At 35.6% G+C, this 17,723-nt stretch overlaps 2 protein-coding genes across 2 annotated transcripts; one reads left to right on the top strand and one right to left on the bottom strand.

The window, feature by feature from the left end:
• The first annotated feature begins 2,150 nt into the window (after window positions 1-2,150).
• Window positions 2,151-4,914, top strand: LOC111886111 (ruBisCO large subunit-binding protein subunit alpha). Its single transcript, XM_023882345.2, has 8 exons — window positions 2,151-2,310; window positions 2,396-2,585; window positions 2,767-2,888; window positions 2,996-3,203; window positions 3,289-3,434; window positions 3,517-3,823; window positions 3,894-4,345; window positions 4,495-4,914. The coding sequence occupies exons 1-8, from the start codon at window positions 2,257-2,259 to the stop codon at window positions 4,780-4,782; spliced, it is 1,767 nt and encodes a 588-aa protein (XP_023738113.1). The 5' UTR covers window positions 2,151-2,256; the 3' UTR covers window positions 4,783-4,914.
• A 2,248-nt stretch (window positions 4,915-7,162) lies between these two features.
• On the bottom strand, window positions 7,163-8,342 carry LOC111886102 (uncharacterized). Its single transcript, XM_023882337.3, has 3 exons — window positions 7,750-8,342; window positions 7,543-7,658; window positions 7,163-7,439 (listed from the first exon to the last, which is right to left on the bottom strand). The coding sequence occupies exons 1-3, from the start codon at window positions 8,002-8,004 to the stop codon at window positions 7,340-7,342; spliced, it is 471 nt and encodes a 156-aa protein (XP_023738105.1). The 5' UTR covers window positions 8,005-8,342; the 3' UTR covers window positions 7,163-7,339.
• Between the last annotated feature and the right edge of the window lie 9,381 nt (window positions 8,343-17,723).

Genomic DNA, 17,723 nt, shown 5'->3' with positions numbered 1-17,723 from the left:
TAGTACACTTAAAATTGAACACATACAGATTGTCTATAGATCTCGCTGCTCAATTTAGGTGGACAACAATATCCCTGGTCGTCGTCAGATGAATGGACCTTAAGATATAGTATCTAAGGAATTAGGATCAGATATAAATTTTAGGATTTTAAGTTCACCCTATCTTGTAACAAATAGTATATCCTAAATCTGTCATAAATTTTTCGTGTTTAAGTGGACCACAATACCGACGATCGACCAGACAAAGATATGAATATGAAAGGTACCGACAAGTGGATAAAGGCTGTCTAAAAACTTTGATCCCAAATCACTCTTAAAGTTAGATATCATTTTTATTTTTGTTAAATTTGTCATAGTTTCTTCTAATTTAAATATTATGGGAGAATTAAAATTAAAAATAATGAAAATAAAAAAAAAATAAAAAAAAAATCAAAAATCAAAGAAAAATCAGAAAAATTAAAAATCCAAAAATAGTGTTATTTCTGGTTCAGAAAAATCAAAAATCCAAAAATATTTTTGTTTCCATTTTAATTTGTGTGTTAAGTTTTCTTTTAGTTTTTTTTTTTGTCTTGATAAGTGATTTCAGGTATAGATAAGACTCATGGAGTTTGTGTTAAAAATTTCTGAGCCAAAGCCTCGTCCGTGAGCATCGAAGAATTCGCATTCGAAGGAGCAAGAAATGAAGATTATTCTTTCAAATTCAATCTTTCAACCCCAGAAGCAAGGTAAAGTTGAAATTGAAGATTATGTGACGGATTGCATTGAAGCCTCCTCAATCAGTCTGCTGCTATCTTTGTACCTGCCAAAGCGATCTAGAAGATTTGTTCTCTCTGATGTTCTCTCTGAAGATTCTCAAGTTGAAAGCGCTATCTTTCAAGAATTGGTACATCAAGCCTCCTCACCCAATGTGCGTTCAATGCCAAATTCTGAAGAAAAACCCAACTGCTCAAGATGAAGTCATTCATTGAAGATTCATCAAGTTCATCTTGAAGTCGTGAAGAATTTGAAGATTAATGCTGAAGCCAAGTTCCCAATGAGGATTATCAAGAAAGCCAACTACTTTTTAGGGGGAGCTTGTTGGGTCAATTAAGAAAAGAAAGTTATAAACCAAGGGGGAGATTGTTGGGTCAAAATATGGTTTATACTTTGCTTTTATGGGCAATTATATTTTTCTGTAATATTTATGAATTTATGGTCTAGTTTACGGCTGAGTTTACGGCCGTAAACACCTTACGGTCGTAAACCCATTTACGACCCATGTGTTATCTGGCCCATATTCCAAGTATAAATAGAAGTGTTAGGGTGAGGAGTACAGATTGATGAACTAGAGAGTTTACGGCCTGAGAGACATATACTTATTTTATTGAAATTACATGTGATTATACAAACTCTAGGTAAATACAATAGATGACCAATTTATTGTGTCATTAAATTTGATATCAGATGCCATGCAATTTCACCATATGGTTATTTGGGATTACACTTTTAACTTTGAAGGTGCTTAGTCGCTTATATGAGTTTGGTACTACTAATAAGCTAATTTGAATAAATGAGTATGTACTATGAATTGCATAAAATAGTATTCGGACTAAACAACTTATTACATTTGGTACTGCATAAGCTAATCAATTTTTTTTCTTATGTTGTATTTTTCAAAATCATATAAACTAAGAAACATTTTTACTAACAAACGTTAGTTTTTTAAAACGACAGAAACTAGCAAAAAGCTAGCAAAATTCAAACTAAAAATAAGTAAAAGCTAGAAATAGGTTCAGAAGCCAACAGACACAATTTATCTCATAATTATTACATTAGTTATAAATTCAAATTAAAGACTATGAGACGATATAATAGAGGATATCTGGATTTCCGTTTTAGCAATTCAAAAAACAAGGAATCTTTTATATAAAAAACTCAAAGCACCCCTAAGTAAAAATGTATTGAAAATCTAATAAAACATAATAGTTGATTACAATTGATCACATTCTAAGAAATTCCAATGAACAAAACACACCGTAAGTCTTCTTTTTTAATTTACAAAACATTGGTGGTTATTTTGTTATAGCAAAGGAACTTCCGGATGGTGAATGCAATATTCTGCAAATGTTGATCAACTAACCGCTTAAACGACGTCGTATCTGTAGATACTTGTCGCTAAACCCTGAAACCCTAATATAAGCTTCACAGCGACAATCCTCACTCAACTCCCATAACTCCCCCTTATCCACACAACCAAGAGAACTTGCAGCTTCTCACATGGCGTCTGCTAATGCGATATCTACAGCTTCAATCCTTTCTTCCCATAAGAAGGTAGTGTTTTTACTTCAATTGACCTTTCTTATATGTATTCATTATGTTTTCTGGTGATAATTTGGGGTGTTTTTTCTGTGACCAGGGGAATTTTCTTGATGGTAGTAGGAGGATTAATCTATTGCAGACTGCTGTGAATATGAGACAATCGAATCGCCGGTTTGTGGTTCGAGCTGCGGCTAAAGATATTGCGTTTGACCAGAAGTCGAGGGCGGCTATGCAGGCCGGAATCGATAAACTTGCCGACGTCGTTGGCCTTACTCTCGGTCCTAGAGGTATCCTGTTTTTCATTTCATGTTTTGGTGGTTAGAATGCTCGCCAATTTCGATTGGCGTTTAGTGACTGATACGAGTGATGAATTTGTTTGGATTTAGATAATTGCAATTGAATTATGATTCTAATAAAACTACGAATCTATCATCCAGAACTAATTCACTTAGTATCTGAACTTGTTAGGAAGGAATGTTGTTTTGGATGAATATGGTTCCCCAAAGGTGGTTAATGACGGAGTTACAATCGCCAGAGCTATTGAGCTTCCTGACGCCATGGAAAACGCTGGTGCTGCTCTTATCAGAGAGGTTTGAACTTTGAAATCTCCTCCTTCCTCCTTTATCCTATATTTCTGTAGTTAATTGATTACTGTTTTCCATATCATGTTTAACAATTGTGAAATGTATTCATACAGGTTGCAAGTAGGACCAATGACTCAGCTGGTGATGGTACTACAACAGCATCAGTTCTTGCCCGTGAAATCATCAAACTCGGTCTCTTAAGTGTCACTTCAGGTGCTAATCCAGTGTCATTAAAGAAAGGTATTGACAAAACTGTATTGGGTTTAATTGAGGAGCTTGAAAAGAGAGCTAGACCTGTAAAAGGTTCTGAAGATATCAGAGGTAACAAACTTTCTTTACTTCAAACTTTCATCATCCATTATCTCATCTTCTGATCAAATCCTTGTTATCTTCTTCAATCTTCAAGCCATTGCTTCAATCTCTGCTGGAAATGATGATGTTATCGGAGCCATGATTGCTGATGCCATTGACAAGGTCGGAGCAGATGGTGTCTTGTCTATTGAATCATCTTCCTCATTTGAAACAACCGTTGATGTTGAAGAAGGAATGGAGGTTTGTAACTTGAATGTCAAATTATATTCTAAACAAAGGTGTAAATCAAAGTATTTAACATCTGTTTCTTGATGGTTTGCAGATTGATAGAGGATACATCTCTCCACAATTTGTCACCAACCCCGAAAAACTCCTGGTTGAATTCGAAAACGCTAGGGTTCTAATCACAGATCAAAAGATATCTTCAATCAAGGAGATCATCCCATTACTCGAAAAAACCACACAATTAAGAGCTCCATTGTTGATCATAGCTGAAGATGTGACAGGTGAAGCTTTAGCCACTCTTGTTGTCAACAAGCTTCGAGGCATCCTCAATGTTGCAGCCATTAAAGCACCTGGTTTTGGTGAAAGAAGAAAAGCTTTACTTCAAGATATTGCAATCATGACAGGTAATCATAAATTCATAATCATCTCCTTTCATCATAGTCAATCTGAAATCTGAATCTTTTTTTTTATTAGGAGCTGAGTATCAAGCAAGTGACTTGGGGTTACTTGTTGAGAATGCTTCTGTTGAGCAACTTGGAATAGCTAGAAAGATCACAATCACTAAAGACTCAACCACCATGATTGCTGATGCTGCATCAAAAGATGAAATCCAATCAAGAATTGCTCAGATCAAAAAGGAGTTATCTGAGACTGATTCGGTTTATGATTCTGAGAAATTATCAGAAAGAATTGCAAAGTTGTCTGGTGGAGTTGCAGTTATTAAAGTTGGTGCTGCAACTGAAACAGAATTGGAAGACAGAAAGCTTAGAATTGAAGATGCTAAAAATGCAACATTTGCTGCCATTGAAGAAGGTATTGTTCCTGGAGGTGGTGCTGCATTTGTGCATTTATCCACTTTGGTTCCAGCGATTAAAGAGACAATTGAAGATGCTGATGAACGATTGGGTGCTGATATCATTCAAAAGGTATAAAATGGTTTGTTTAGTTTATCCTTCATGTTGTTTGTTTTATACACTCTTTAAAAAAGTTATCTTACAAGGCAGCTTTTCAAAAACCTACTCATAGTAGCTTTTCAACTATAGCTTATAATTGATTGGAATGGAATGGAATGTAGGCATTGGTGTCACCGGCATCACTGATTGCACAGAACGCGGGAGTTGAAGGGGAAGTGGTGGTGGAAAAGGTGAAGGAAAGCGAATGGGAAATGGGATACAATGCAATGACAGATAAGTATGAGAATCTGGTGGAATCAGGAGTTATTGATCCTGCAAAGGTTACAAGATGTGCTTTGCAGAATGCAGCTTCGGTTGCAGGAATGGTTTTGACCACACAAGCAATTGTTGTGGAAAAGCCTAAACCTAAGGCACCCATGGCTGCTGCACCACAAGGTATGTCCATATGATGATGAATGATATTTGTGACCAAATAGGGTCTCTGGTTTTGTAGCAATTCGAGATTTTGGACTTTTCTTAAACGGCCTACATGTTGTAATTTTATTATTATTATTAGCGGAAATAAAATGATTTTTACTCCATTTTCTTCTTGTTTCTTCTCCTCGCATTGTTTTTAGGCATGTTTGGTTTATGGTTTTGGAGTTTGAGAAATTGGTGTGTTTGGTTGTTAAATGTAGGACGTTTGTTTCAATGGATTGATTCAATCAAATCCAATCAACCGAATTGGAATTGATTATGGTTTTCAAATATAAATAAGAGTAATCCAAATTTAATTAAAATCCAATCGAAACGTAATTGGTTTATTTATTTATTATGTATTATAAGTAGAGGCATTCGAAAATATATGTAACTTTGACATTGATATTACAAACTATTTAATCTCATTCTATATTAGTCAACTTTGATTACATGAGAAAATAGACAATTTATCTGTTGATTAAATTTAAAAAAAAAAAAATCTGTTAAGAGACGGTTGAGCGGGTGTTTGGCTTAGCTTTTGAGAGAGCAAAAGTTTTTTTAGGAAAAGTTGCAAGGTTTACCTGGCTTTTCTAAAAAGTTCATTTTCATTGCATCCAAAAGTAGCTTTTACAAGATCTGTTGTTTTTACCAAATATTTTTTAGCTTTTTATCTTTTCCTTAAAAACTAAAAGATGGTTTAAAAGATAAAACAAACACTCCCTGAGTTTGATAAAGACAGTATCGCAGTAGGATGTGACATTGAGATAACAATTGAGCTTGACATGAATATGTGGTTAGAAACAATTTTCTAAAACAATTTTCGATTGTATTGAGGTGTTAGAGTAAGTCCCTGGGGTAAGTGTTAAATTTCACGTTTAATCCATATTTTCAAAAATTAACTTGGACTGTCCTTTATACTGTTAAACATTACATGCTTCATCCTTGTCGCGAATGAAATGACTATATTGTCTTCTATTTCTTTTCCATTTATTTTTCAACTGTTTATTACTTTTGAGTTTTTTATTAAAAAAGAAATTAAAGTAACCCCACCTTTTTGTATGTTACCCTCTTCAACCTCTCCCTATCAAAACAAAACCGAACTCGAGGTTCTCTTCCCCTTCCTCTCTTCTCAGTTCTCACAACATCCTCCTGTGTCATCGTCGGGAATGTCTAAGTTGTAAAATCTTACAAAAGTCGAGCAAATATCCAACCTCTAAAACGTTGTCTTCTTCTCGAAAATGTATGTCCCTTTGAAGAAATTGGAGATGTTTTGTCTGTATCAGGTGATTCAAACCACCACCATATTCGATCATCGTTGCTGTCAAGTGAGGCAGCTTCGCTAGAACTACTGCACCTCTTCTGTCTCTGCCTGTCTTCTTCCCATATCACTCTCGCTATGCTTCGATTTTGGGCTTGGTTTTCAGGTTTGATTGTGGGTTTGAACTCGAGTTCGATTTTCAGTTTGATTCCAAGTTACATTTTGAGTTCCAAGTTGGAACTCATGTTTCATTTTGAGAATCAAGTTTGATTAAGTTTTTAGGTGTAATTTCTGTTTTGATTTTGAGCTTCATGTTTGCTTTTAGTTTCATTAGTGAGTGGGATCATTTTGAGCTTTAGGTTCTTGAACGATAATGATTTATTTGAATTTGACTCGGGTTTGAGTGATTTCAGTTTTGATTTTAAGTTTCAAGTTTTGAGCAATTTACTCTGGCAGTCGGCGGTGAAGATAAAGGGGGAGTGGGTGGTGAGGGTAAGGGTTAGATGAGGGACGTTTGATGGCGTGGCTGATCCAAGTCGGTTCTAATTGATAATGACAGATGGACGATTTCCAGTAGAGATGAAGATTGTTTCCGATGGAGATGCAGGTCATTGTCTTAGAGGAGTGGTGAAGATATAGAGGGGGTGGTGTTTAGGGTTTAAACGAGAGAAAATGGAAATGGTACAAAAGGAGTGGAAAGGGACCCACAAGTTTAATTAAAACATTTTTTAATAATTAAAAATCTAAAAAATAAATGGAAAAGAAATTAAGAAGCGTATTATAGTCATTTCATGTCTTCAAGGGGTGAAAATGCAACTTTTAACAATATAAAAAATGGGCCGAGTTAATTTCTATATTTGGGACTAAACGTTCAATTTGACACTTACACCAGGGATGAATCGTGTAATTTACTCGATTTAATATTTGTTAAACCTAATATTATATAGAAATAAAAATAATAATTCAGCCTTTGTTATTAAATTTATTTTATTTGATATCAACCAAGCAAATTACAAGTTACTTCTAGGAAATTTTGAATGTATATCAAAACTATTATGAACCAACCATCTCTTATCATAAACATCAGAATTAGAATATATAGAAATAAAAATAAAAATAAAAAAAAGAATTCAAATCTTATAGCAAACAAAAAATATTTAAATAAAAAAAAGTTTAAATTACTTGATCTTTTCATTATTTGATTTCATTACACATACCATGTTGGGTTATGCAATACACGTACATAAAAAGCAAACAACACTTCATTATGGCTTTCAATCCATCCAAATTCATGTTTGCACTGGACATAATGTTGGCAACACAGCCATAGCCTCTCCATCAAGAACAAGAACTCCATTCTTATTAAAACATCTGGTTGCAAATTTGGCACTAACCCAATTGAAGAAAAAAAAGAGTTAGAACTCAAGAATTCAATACAAAATCCTTTCATACTTCACTTGAAATGAAAAGAGTTAAAAGATTTTCTACTCACACGTATTTCTTCTTCATTTCTCTTATGTTAGTAGCTTCAACTTCACCAATAATCTCATCGTCTACATAAACAGGCAATCTGAAATGCAATGTCTGTGAGGCATATACTGCTCCAGCCTACAAATCAATTCACTAGTGTAATAAAAATAATCATCTTCATCAAAACACATTCATATTACATATAAATCTGAAAAAGTGAAAAACTTACGAAATGAGAAGCAATGATTGTTGGGAATAGAGACGCAACAAGAATTCCAGGAACTATTCGATCTGTATATCCCGCCTTCTTTGCGTATTCAGAATCGAGATGAAGAGGATTTGCATCAAAACTCAGCTTCGAAAATTGAACTAGATCTTGACTTGAAAATATTCTTGTTTGTTTCAATTTGTCTCCGGTTTTCAGTAGTAACGAATCTGATGAGTATCTCAATGATGGAATGTAGTTGAACAACACACGCTTCATGGTCAACGATGTAAGTAATGAATGATTCGGATCTATTTGTTACTCGACTCGAATTCAATTATGTTAACGAGCAACCAATCGCGATAATGAAAGTCACATCTCTCTGAAGCATTTCATCGAACACTTAGCGCGCAGATTACATAGAGCATATTTCATTACAGATTACGTACAGATAATTCGCATTGTGTACAATGGACTCTTTAATTCATCTTCCATGCATGTAGTGAGAGAAAGAGTGCGTTTATGTGTGTGTGTGTGAGAGAGAGAGAGATAGAGATAGAGATAGATGGAGGGAAGGGGTTACCTGGTGAGGAGAAGGGGGTAAAAGGGTTGAAGGAAGATTTAGCAACTGGAGAATAAATGGGCTGCTAATTGGACTACAAAACAAAAGTTAAAGCCAGTCCAACAAAGGAAATTGACTAATTCATTATATCTGGCCCATTTTGAAAACAGAAAGAATTTCATTTTTCGTTTTCATTACTTAATTTGTATTTAGACAAAACTTCAAAAATGGACCCTGTGGTTTTCAAAAATATCAAGTTTAGTCCTTAAGTTCAAAAAACCTCACAGATGGTCCCTGTGGTTTCAAAACTTTTAACAAATAGTCCTTTTCGCTAACACCGTTAGCTTTTGGCCGTTAAGTGAAGGGCAATTCTGTCATTTCACTTTCACAAGGACTATTTATAAAGTTTTACCTTATTTTTTTTAAAAAAAAAGAAAAAATATATAATTATTTAATATTAAAGGGTCCCACCCCCTCTCTCTCTCACACACACCATCTTCTCTCTCTATCTCTCTCTCGCTCTCTCTTACATTAGCCATAGGAAGGAACAGGGGAAGATGCAGGTTACTCCTAGAAGGCCACCAACGAAATTGGCTAGTGAAGAAGATGGTGGAAATCGATAACTTCCACTACATCTCACCGTACCCTAATCCCTATTTCTCTTCCCTATTCGAGTCAAACAAACAAGGAATTCTCTATTCGAGATAATGTTGAGATTGAAAATATTGATTCAACTGTAAGAGGTGCATGTGGGATTGGATCAACTGGGCGTTTGATTTCTTATTTTTGACATTAATCATAGCCAACATCACATTCTAGTTCTTCTTCCTTGGAGATCGTACAAGTTTCATTTTGTGTTATCAGAAAGAACATTTCATTGGAGATCGTACAAGTCGAACACGAGCGTCTGAAAAACAAACCCAAGGGAAACTCGGGCGATCAATGTCTGTAAAGGGGTTGTTGGGGGATAAAGCTCGATCGAGCATATACAATACATAAGTGGATTCATTCTAAAAATCCTAAAGCCTTTCATCTTTGATTTCAAAATCAAAACCACAGACCCTTTCTTACCCAGTAATTCCTTTCAAAAAATCCTAGGGCTCTTTTGCACCAACAAGACCCAGATTGTTGGCGCTGGCACATTCACGGTGGCCTAGTTCACAACGACATCAAAATCACGACGATGGCACATTTTCGTTAACCCAATTCATGGTTGCTTGTGTTCCAGGATGAGAAACTTAACAATGTTGTGTAATGAAAACAATGGTGGTCGTCTGATAGTAGGAATAAGGTAGCTTGCACATGTTTAGGAGTAAATTTTGCCTCTCGTTCTGTAATCAGTTCATGATGCTTTTTACCTAAATCTGATTTAGGGTTGTTGACAGGAAGGGATTGCAGTGGATATGTGGAAGCAGATGGCAAGCTATTGGTTCTAATAGAGATGGGGTTCAATGTTTTTCGAGGTTAAAGAGAAAGACATGTGTGTGTGTGTGTGTGTGTGAGAGAAGGAGAGAGGTAGGGCCCTTTAATATTAAATAATTATATTTTTTTTTCTTTTTTTTTTTTAAAAAATTAAGGCAAACTTCATAAATGGTCCATATAGTTTGAAATGACTGAAATGCCCTTCACTTAACGGTTAAATGTTAACGGTGTTAGCGAAAATGACCATTTGTTAAAAGTTTTGAAACCACAGGGACCATCTGTGAAGCTTTTTGAACTTAGAGACTAAACTTGATATTTTTGAAAACCATAGGGACCATTTTTGAAGTTTTGTCTTTTATTTATTTTGTAGGTCTCGTTTTTTAGAAAAACAAAAAACAAACTCAGTAGTATAATTTGCCATAAATTAGTTTATTTTTTCTGTTTTTTTATAAACAAATGCACGCTTATACATTTCGCGTTTGATAATTTTAGTTTCTTTGTGTTAGATGTTGTGAAGTTCTTCAATAAAATCTACTGGGTCATACATAATAATGTTAAAACCCCAAAATCAATTAATGGTTTTCAAAATAATTTGTTTCGTCATAAAAAAAAAAATTAGTGGTGCAACTTGTTGCTAATTACTGGTTACACCTATATAAAACTTTTATTATGTTTAATGAAGGTCATAAATAGTTATAGATTTTACATAAGCTTACTCAAATACACTATTTATTTTCCTTTTGAAAATGGTTTTGAAGATCTGATTTTTTTTATTTATAAATTATGATCTTCATTAAAATATGAACATTTTTTTACAAAAAAATTCAAAGTATACAAAGACAATTTTCACTGAATAATATTTTTACAATTACTTTTTTAGTGAATTTCACACAAAATGTAACGTCCCAAAAATTCCAAAGAGATTTTTTTTTTAATTTTAAAATAAAATAACCAATTAAAACATTTGTTTTTTAAAAACCATTAAGTAACATTCATTTGATTAAAACCATACAATATCAGAGTTAAGTTAACAAAACCACGAAAACAAATATCTTCTATGCATGTGTACAGTCCTGCCAAACTCTTTTCGCGAACGACCTACAAAATATTTTAATCCACAACTGTAAACATAAAGCTTGATGAGTTTTCCAATATACCACACATTTCGTCATACATACAATACATCCACATAATATCTCAATTTTAGCGTCGAGAAATTAAATCTCATGTCTACATACATATATCATGAGTAACGGGGCCAACCCCATGGAGTATATGGGCCCAACCCCGAATCCATTGCCATGGACTGAACCCTAGTCTTACATACATGAAAGACCTCTTTCATACTTAACATTATTACTCCAAGTTACTCTAAAACATGCTATATGTATATTCATAAACAATATTTTACATTGAAGTTTAATTGCAAAAAACTGGATACAAACCGACTAAGTTTTAGTATATTACATAACTACCCAGGAAATTATAATTTTATACATACACGATCACTAAATACAAAAGTAATATTATTAACTATTCTAAATCTTCCAACAGTATGAGTCTATATTGGATCCTTATTACCTGTAATAGTTAAACACTGAGAGAGATAAGCGGTGACGCTTAGTGAGTTCAAAAATAGATACGATATAACGTTATGCCATATATATATACCAATATGAAAAAAGCAAGAGGAACAAAGAACAACAAAGACACATGTGACAAACTTTCCATATCAACACATGATTGGATTCAAAAATTTACAATCAATGAGATACAACAATTTTATCGGATGTACATCAATAAGACTTCAACCCAAGTGACACAGAAAATAAACGATCTCTGAATTAACATTTTGCTAGAATTTACAGGCTTTCAGCCCTATCCAACATTTTTCCAGTGCCAAAGTGATGCTTACTCATTCACTTCATAGTCAAAGGCTACATATCAATACCCAAGTGATGTTTAGTCATTCACTTCATGGTCAAAGGTATAGCTCATTATCATAATAACATGGGAAAACACATAACACATATAACACATAACATATAATTGTTCCTATAATTTGAACTCACCGCGAAATAACCGGAGGTTAAAATAGCAATTTGGACAACACTTTGTTTCTATAATTAACTTTCTTCGATGAAAACCGGGAGCTTTATTGAAAACCGGGCCTTGCGAGGGTTGAGCTTCAAACCGAAAAGATCAATTTCTCAGGGTCTTCGGGCACTTCAGGACATTCTTCAGGTGTTAGGTATGATCCCGAGGCTTCGGGGGTTGTAAAATAGCTTAAAAATGGGTTTAGGGGTGAAAATTATGAAATTTGGTAACATTAACCGGGAGGGTTCGCACCTTCTTATATATGTGCGAGGGCTTGGATCCGAAGGGAAGAGGGACACGCGGCAGCTTCGCAGGCGAGGGGGAGGGCACACGTCGGCTTCGGATGCGAGGCACATGTCTCGGCTTAGACGTCTCCACGAACGCAACACGTGTCAGATTCTCGTTGGGCCGTGCTTCAGACTCGTCATCTGGTCGGAACACGGGGCAGCTGCGAGGATCGGGTGATGTGGCCGGTTCTAGGCCTAGTGTTTGTAAGAATTTTTAGAATTTGTGCCCAGATTTTCAAAAATTCATAACTTTCGCATACGAGCTCCGTTTTTGACGTTCTTTATATGCACGCATAGGCGAGATTATACTCTACAACTTTCGTTTAGACTACTTGGCTAATTTTGACTTTATTATTTTTATTATTATTTTTAACAGAGCGGGACAGGAAAATCCGTTAAAAATCATAACTTCTTCATCTGACCTCCGTTTTCTTCTGTCTTTTTACCGTTGTACTACTATTGACAAGACCTTCGATTCTCGTTTAGGTTGTGTCGGCTAAAAATCACTCGATCTTTGTTTCGATTTTTTAGCTGTATACTGCTATATTGAAACTTAGAAAAATCATAACTTCCTCATACAAAGTCCGATTTGGACGTTCTTTTTATGAAAATTCTCAGTTTAACGAATAATACGACTTTCATTTAGATCACTAAAGTTAAAAAGTAGTTTATCGGAAACTCACTTTTTACGCTAAATAGTGTTTTGTCGGTTTTGTCGCGGATCTTCGATTGGTCATAACTTCTTTGTCATAACTCGAATTTCGATGAGGTTTTTGACTAAATGTTTCTAACGAGATAATCTACAACTTTCAATAACATTATTTTTTATTTATTTCCAAATTTATATTTTCGTTAATTTCAATATTTGACTTTTGATTGGAGTCTCATAAGACTTCCAATACTTCCCGAATGATTCTAAACATAGTTTTACTTCAATTCTTCATAAAACTATCTTGTTAGAACTCAATACTCAAAATCATATATTATTTAATAATATTCTTCTTTAAACAAAACACGATAACTGAACGTGTATGTTACAAATACCTCATCCTTTTGAGGATTTTGTCCCCGAAATTACAACGATTTAAACAAATGGTAATATTTTGCTCTTATCTCATTCTTATTTTCCCAAGTATAATTTGGGCCTCTATGGTGTTTCCACTTGACAAGCACCAACTCCACTTCTTTATTACGTAGATTAGTCGTTCTTTCGTTTACGATCTCTTCAGGCTCCTCTACATATCTTAACTTGTTATCCAGTTTCACCTAGGATAACGGAACCGCTTTATCATATATGCTTAAACATTTATGCAGATAACTCACATGAAACACGTCATAAATACCTGCCAAATCTTCCAACAATTCCAAACGGTATGCTTGCTTACCAATTCTCTAGATGATTTTGAAAGGACCAACAAATCTAGGACTTAGTTTTCCTTTCTTCCCAAATTGTATAATGCCTTTTCACGGGGATACCTTCAACATTATGAAATCACCCACCTAGAATTCTATGGGTCATCTCCTCCTTTTTGCATATGACTTTTGTCGATCCTGGGCCACTTTCATTCTTTCTCGTACAATTTGAATCTTGTTAGTGGTGTCTTGAATCATTTTAGGGCCTCCAAGGATTTTCTGTCCTACTTGATGCCAACATAATGGAGTACGGCATCTACGTCCATATAGTGCTTCATATGGTGGCATTTTGATTGAAGCATGGTAACTGTTATTATATGAAAATTCGACAAGAGGAAAGTATTTGTCCCATTACCACCGAACTCCAAGACACATGCACGAAGCATATCTTCTACTGTTTGGATCGTTCTCTCCGTCTGACCGTCTGTCTGGAGATGATAAGTTGTACTGAGAGCAACTCGAGATCCCAATTCACGTTGCATACTCGCCCAAAAATGAGAGGTGAAGCAAGTATCGCGATCGGAAATAATCTTTAGTGGCACACCATGTCTCGCAACAATTTCATCCAGGTACACTTGTATGTATTTCTCCATTGGAGCTGTTTCATGCATGGCAAGAAAATGTGCGCTTTTAGTCAATCGGTCGACAACTACCCAAATACTATCATTATGTCTAGTAGTCTTTGGCAATTTGGTAATAAAATCCATGGATAACTCTTCCCACTTCCACACGGGAACACTAAGGCTTTCTGGAATTCCGTAAGGCTTTTGGTGTTCTGCTTTGACTTGTAAGCATACTAAACATTCTTGTACGTATATTCAAATGTATTTCTTTAATCCATACCACCAATAATCAACTTTTACATCATAGTACATTTTACTTGTACCAGGATGTATTGATAGTGTAGACTTTTGAGCTTCATCTAAAATCTTTTGTCTTAATCCACCAATCTTTGGAATCCATATTCGATTCTTAAATACCTTCAATATTCGTAGATCATATAGTAAAACATAAGTATAGTGTACCATCCCTTCTTTCTTCACATTTTCTGGCTTTAGGGCCTCTACTTTCCATTTCTCTAGTTCATCTAGAATAGTGAACTTTATTGTAGTGTGAGTAATAACATAACACACACTATTATGATAAACTTTTCTTCTAAGTGCATCGACAACTACATTGGCCTTTCCAAGATGATACAGGATTTCACAGTCATAATCTTTGATCAACTCCATGGCTCGTTGTTGTCTCATATTTAGAGTTTGCTGACTGAATATATACTTGAGAATTTTGTGCTCGGTAAACAATTGGCATTTTGTACCAAAAAGATAATGTTTCCAAAGTTTTAGGGAAAATACCACTGTAGTGAGTTCGAGGTCATGAGTGGGATAATTCTTTTCATAATCTTTTAGTTGTCTTGAGGCATAGGCTATCACTTTACCACGTTGCATCACCACACAACCGAGTCCCAACCTTAAAGCATCGCTATATACAGAGAAATCATTATCACCTTCTGGGAGTGATAAGATTGGAGCATGAGTGAAAAGATCTTTTAAAGTTGAGAAAGCTTTTTCTTGGGCTTTACTCCATTTGAACTTCACTTCCTTCCGTGTAGGACTCGTGAGAGGTACAACTATACGTGAGAAATCTTTAATGAATCTCTGGTAATATCCCGCGAGACCCAAGAAACTACGAATTTCAGAAGCATTATGAGGTGCTTCCCAATTCTGAATGGCTTCAATTTTGGTAGGATCTACGGATATATCGTCACCTGAAATCACATGGCCGAGAAATTGAATTTAGCGAAGCCAAAATTCACATTTTTAGAATTTAGCATATAATTTCTCCTTTCGAAGAAGTTCTAATACTTCACGAATATGAATGGCATGATTAGCTTCAGACTTGGAATAGATTAGAATATCATCAATGAATACGATGACAAATTTATCGAGCATTGGACAACATACACGATTCATCATATCCATGAATACAGCAAGAAAATTTGTTAGACCGAACGACATGACAAGGAATTCATAATGCCCATACCGAGTATGAAAAGTAGTCTTCGGTACATCCTATTTTTGTACTTTCAACTGATGATAGCCAGATCTCAAATCAATCTTCGAGAAATAGCTAACACCCTGAAGTTGATCAAACAAATCGTCAATGCGAGGTAGTGGGTACTTGTTCGTGATAGTTACCTTATTTAGCTCACGGTAATCAATAGATATTCGCATCGATCCGTCTTTCTTCTTGACAAATAACACTGGAGCACCCGAAGGAGAGGTATTCGGTCGAATAAAGCCTTTGTCAAGTAATTCCTGCAGTTGGAACATCATTTCTTTCATTTTAGCTGGCGCAAGACGATAAAGAGTCTTTGCAATCGGAGCAGCACCAGGCACAAGGTCAATTCGGAATTTTACTTGCCTCTCCGGAGGAAGTCCAGGCAATTCTGCGGGAAAAACATCAGGATATTCATTAACAATGGGAACATTATTTACCATTTTCTTCTCCTCTTTTGAGATATCAACTGTGTAGGCCAGATAGATAGAACACCCCTTCGATATGAATTTATGAGCTTTTAGGAAAGAGATTATTTTTACGATTTTAAGTCTTTTTTCACCGTAGACATAAATAAGATTCTCCCCTTCAGTGGGAATACATACTATCTTTTCATAGCACAAGAGTTCTGCGCAGTTCTTCAACAACCAATCCATGCCGAGAATAATATCAAAGTTGGGCAAGGAGATATGAATCAAGTTAGCAAGAAAATTATAGCCTTCAGTTTCTATCACACAATCCCTATAGACTTTATCAACAAGTAACGATATACTTCCCGTAGTATCTACATGAAATGGTTGTGCGAGTGCATAACAAGCAATTTGAAAGGAATACGCAAATTCATGAGACACAAAAGAATCCGAGGCACCAAAATCAAATAAGATATGAGCAGGTCTAGAGTTGACTAGAAATGTACCAATCAAAACATTCGGGTCTTCACGTGCCTCCTCTGTGGTAATCTGAAATGCATGGCCTTTAGCTTTTGGCACCTCCTTGGTGGTAGCTATTGTTGTATGAAAACTCGACAGGTGGCAAATGGGTATCCCATGCTTTACAAAAATCAACCACACAGGATCTTAGCATGTCTTCTAGTGTTTGAATGGTTCTCTCACTCTGCCCATCAGTTTGCGGATGGTAGGTTGTGCTCAAGTCCGAACTAGTTCCCAGAGATTTCTGTAATGACTGCCAAAATCGTGAGGTGAATCTACTATCTCTATCTGAGATAATAGATATGGGCACACCATGCAGTGGTACTATCTCTATGATGTATATTCTGGTTAGTTTCTCCATCTTGTCTGTTTCCTTTATTGGCAAGAAGTGAGCGGATTTGGTTAATCTATCGATGATTACCCAAATAGTGTCATGCCCATCTTTGGTCTTGGGCAACTTAGTTATAAAATCCAATGTAATCTGCTCCCACTTCCACTCAGGTATCTATGGCTGCTAAAGCAACCCCGAGGGCTTTTGATACTCTACCTTGACCTTGGCGCAAGTTAGGCACTTGCCCATGTAGGTAGCAATCTCAGCTTTCATGTTTGACCACCAATAATGTTTCTTGAGATCCATATACATCTTATCTGAACCCGGATGAATGGAGTATCGAGTTTTGTGGGCTTCGTTCATGACAACCTCTCTGTATCCACCAAACTTTGGTGTCTAGATTCGGTTCATGAAGTAGCGAACTCCGTCACCCTTGATTTCTAAGTTTTTCTCCATTTCTCTTAAGGCTTCATCTGCCACATTATTTGGCTTCAAAGCTTCTAGCTAAGCCTCTTTGATCTGTGTGGACAAATGTGAATGGATTGTCATGGTTAGTGCCTTCACTCTACGACCTGTGTATTTTTTTCGACTAAGGGCATCTGCTACTACATTGGCTTTTCTGGGATGATAGCAAATTTTTTATTCGTAATCATTGAGTAGCTCTACCCATCATCTCTGTCTCATGTTAAGTTCTTTTTGGTCGAAGATGTGTTGGAGAATTTTGTAGTCGGTGAAGATAGTGCACTTGGTACTATAAAGGTAATGTCTCCAGATTTTTAGTGCAAAGATTACAGCTCCCAACTCAAAATCATGCGGGGTGTAGTTGACTTCGTGTGCATTTAGATGTCTCGAGGTATATGCAATAAACTTTCATCACTGCATAAGTACACAACCTAGCC

Source organism: Lactuca sativa, chromosome 1, assembly GCF_002870075.4.
Source record: "Lactuca sativa cultivar Salinas chromosome 1, Lsat_Salinas_v11, whole genome shotgun sequence".
NCBI lineage: Eukaryota > Viridiplantae > Streptophyta > Magnoliopsida > Asterales > Asteraceae > Lactuca > Lactuca sativa.
This window is presented reverse-complemented; position numbering and strand designations above follow the sequence as displayed.

Bases quoted from the DNA above. Each gene is read 5' to 3' on its own strand.
- LOC111886111 (XM_023882345.2), top strand. From the start codon at position 2,257: ATGGCGTCTGCTAATGCGATATCTACAGCTTCAATCCTTTCTTCCCAT. The intron at 2,586-2,766 runs GTATCCTGTTTT...TGAACTTGTTAG, and splicing joins CCTTACTCTCGGTCCTAGAG to GAAGGAATGTTGTTTTGGAT. The intron at 3,204-3,288 runs GTAACAAACTTT...TCAATCTTCAAG, and splicing joins AGGTTCTGAAGATATCAGAG to CCATTGCTTCAATCTCTGCT.
- LOC111886102 (XM_023882337.3), bottom strand. From the start codon at position 8,004: ATGAAGCGTGTGTTGTTCAACTACATTCCATCATTGAGATACTCATCA. The intron at 7,659-7,749 runs GTAAGTTTTTCA...ATTGATTTGTAG, and splicing joins CAATCATTGCTTCTCATTTC to GCTGGAGCAGTATATGCCTC. The intron at 7,440-7,542 runs GTGAGTAGAAAA...CAATTGGGTTAG, and splicing joins GAAATGAAGAAGAAATACGT to TGCCAAATTTGCAACCAGAT.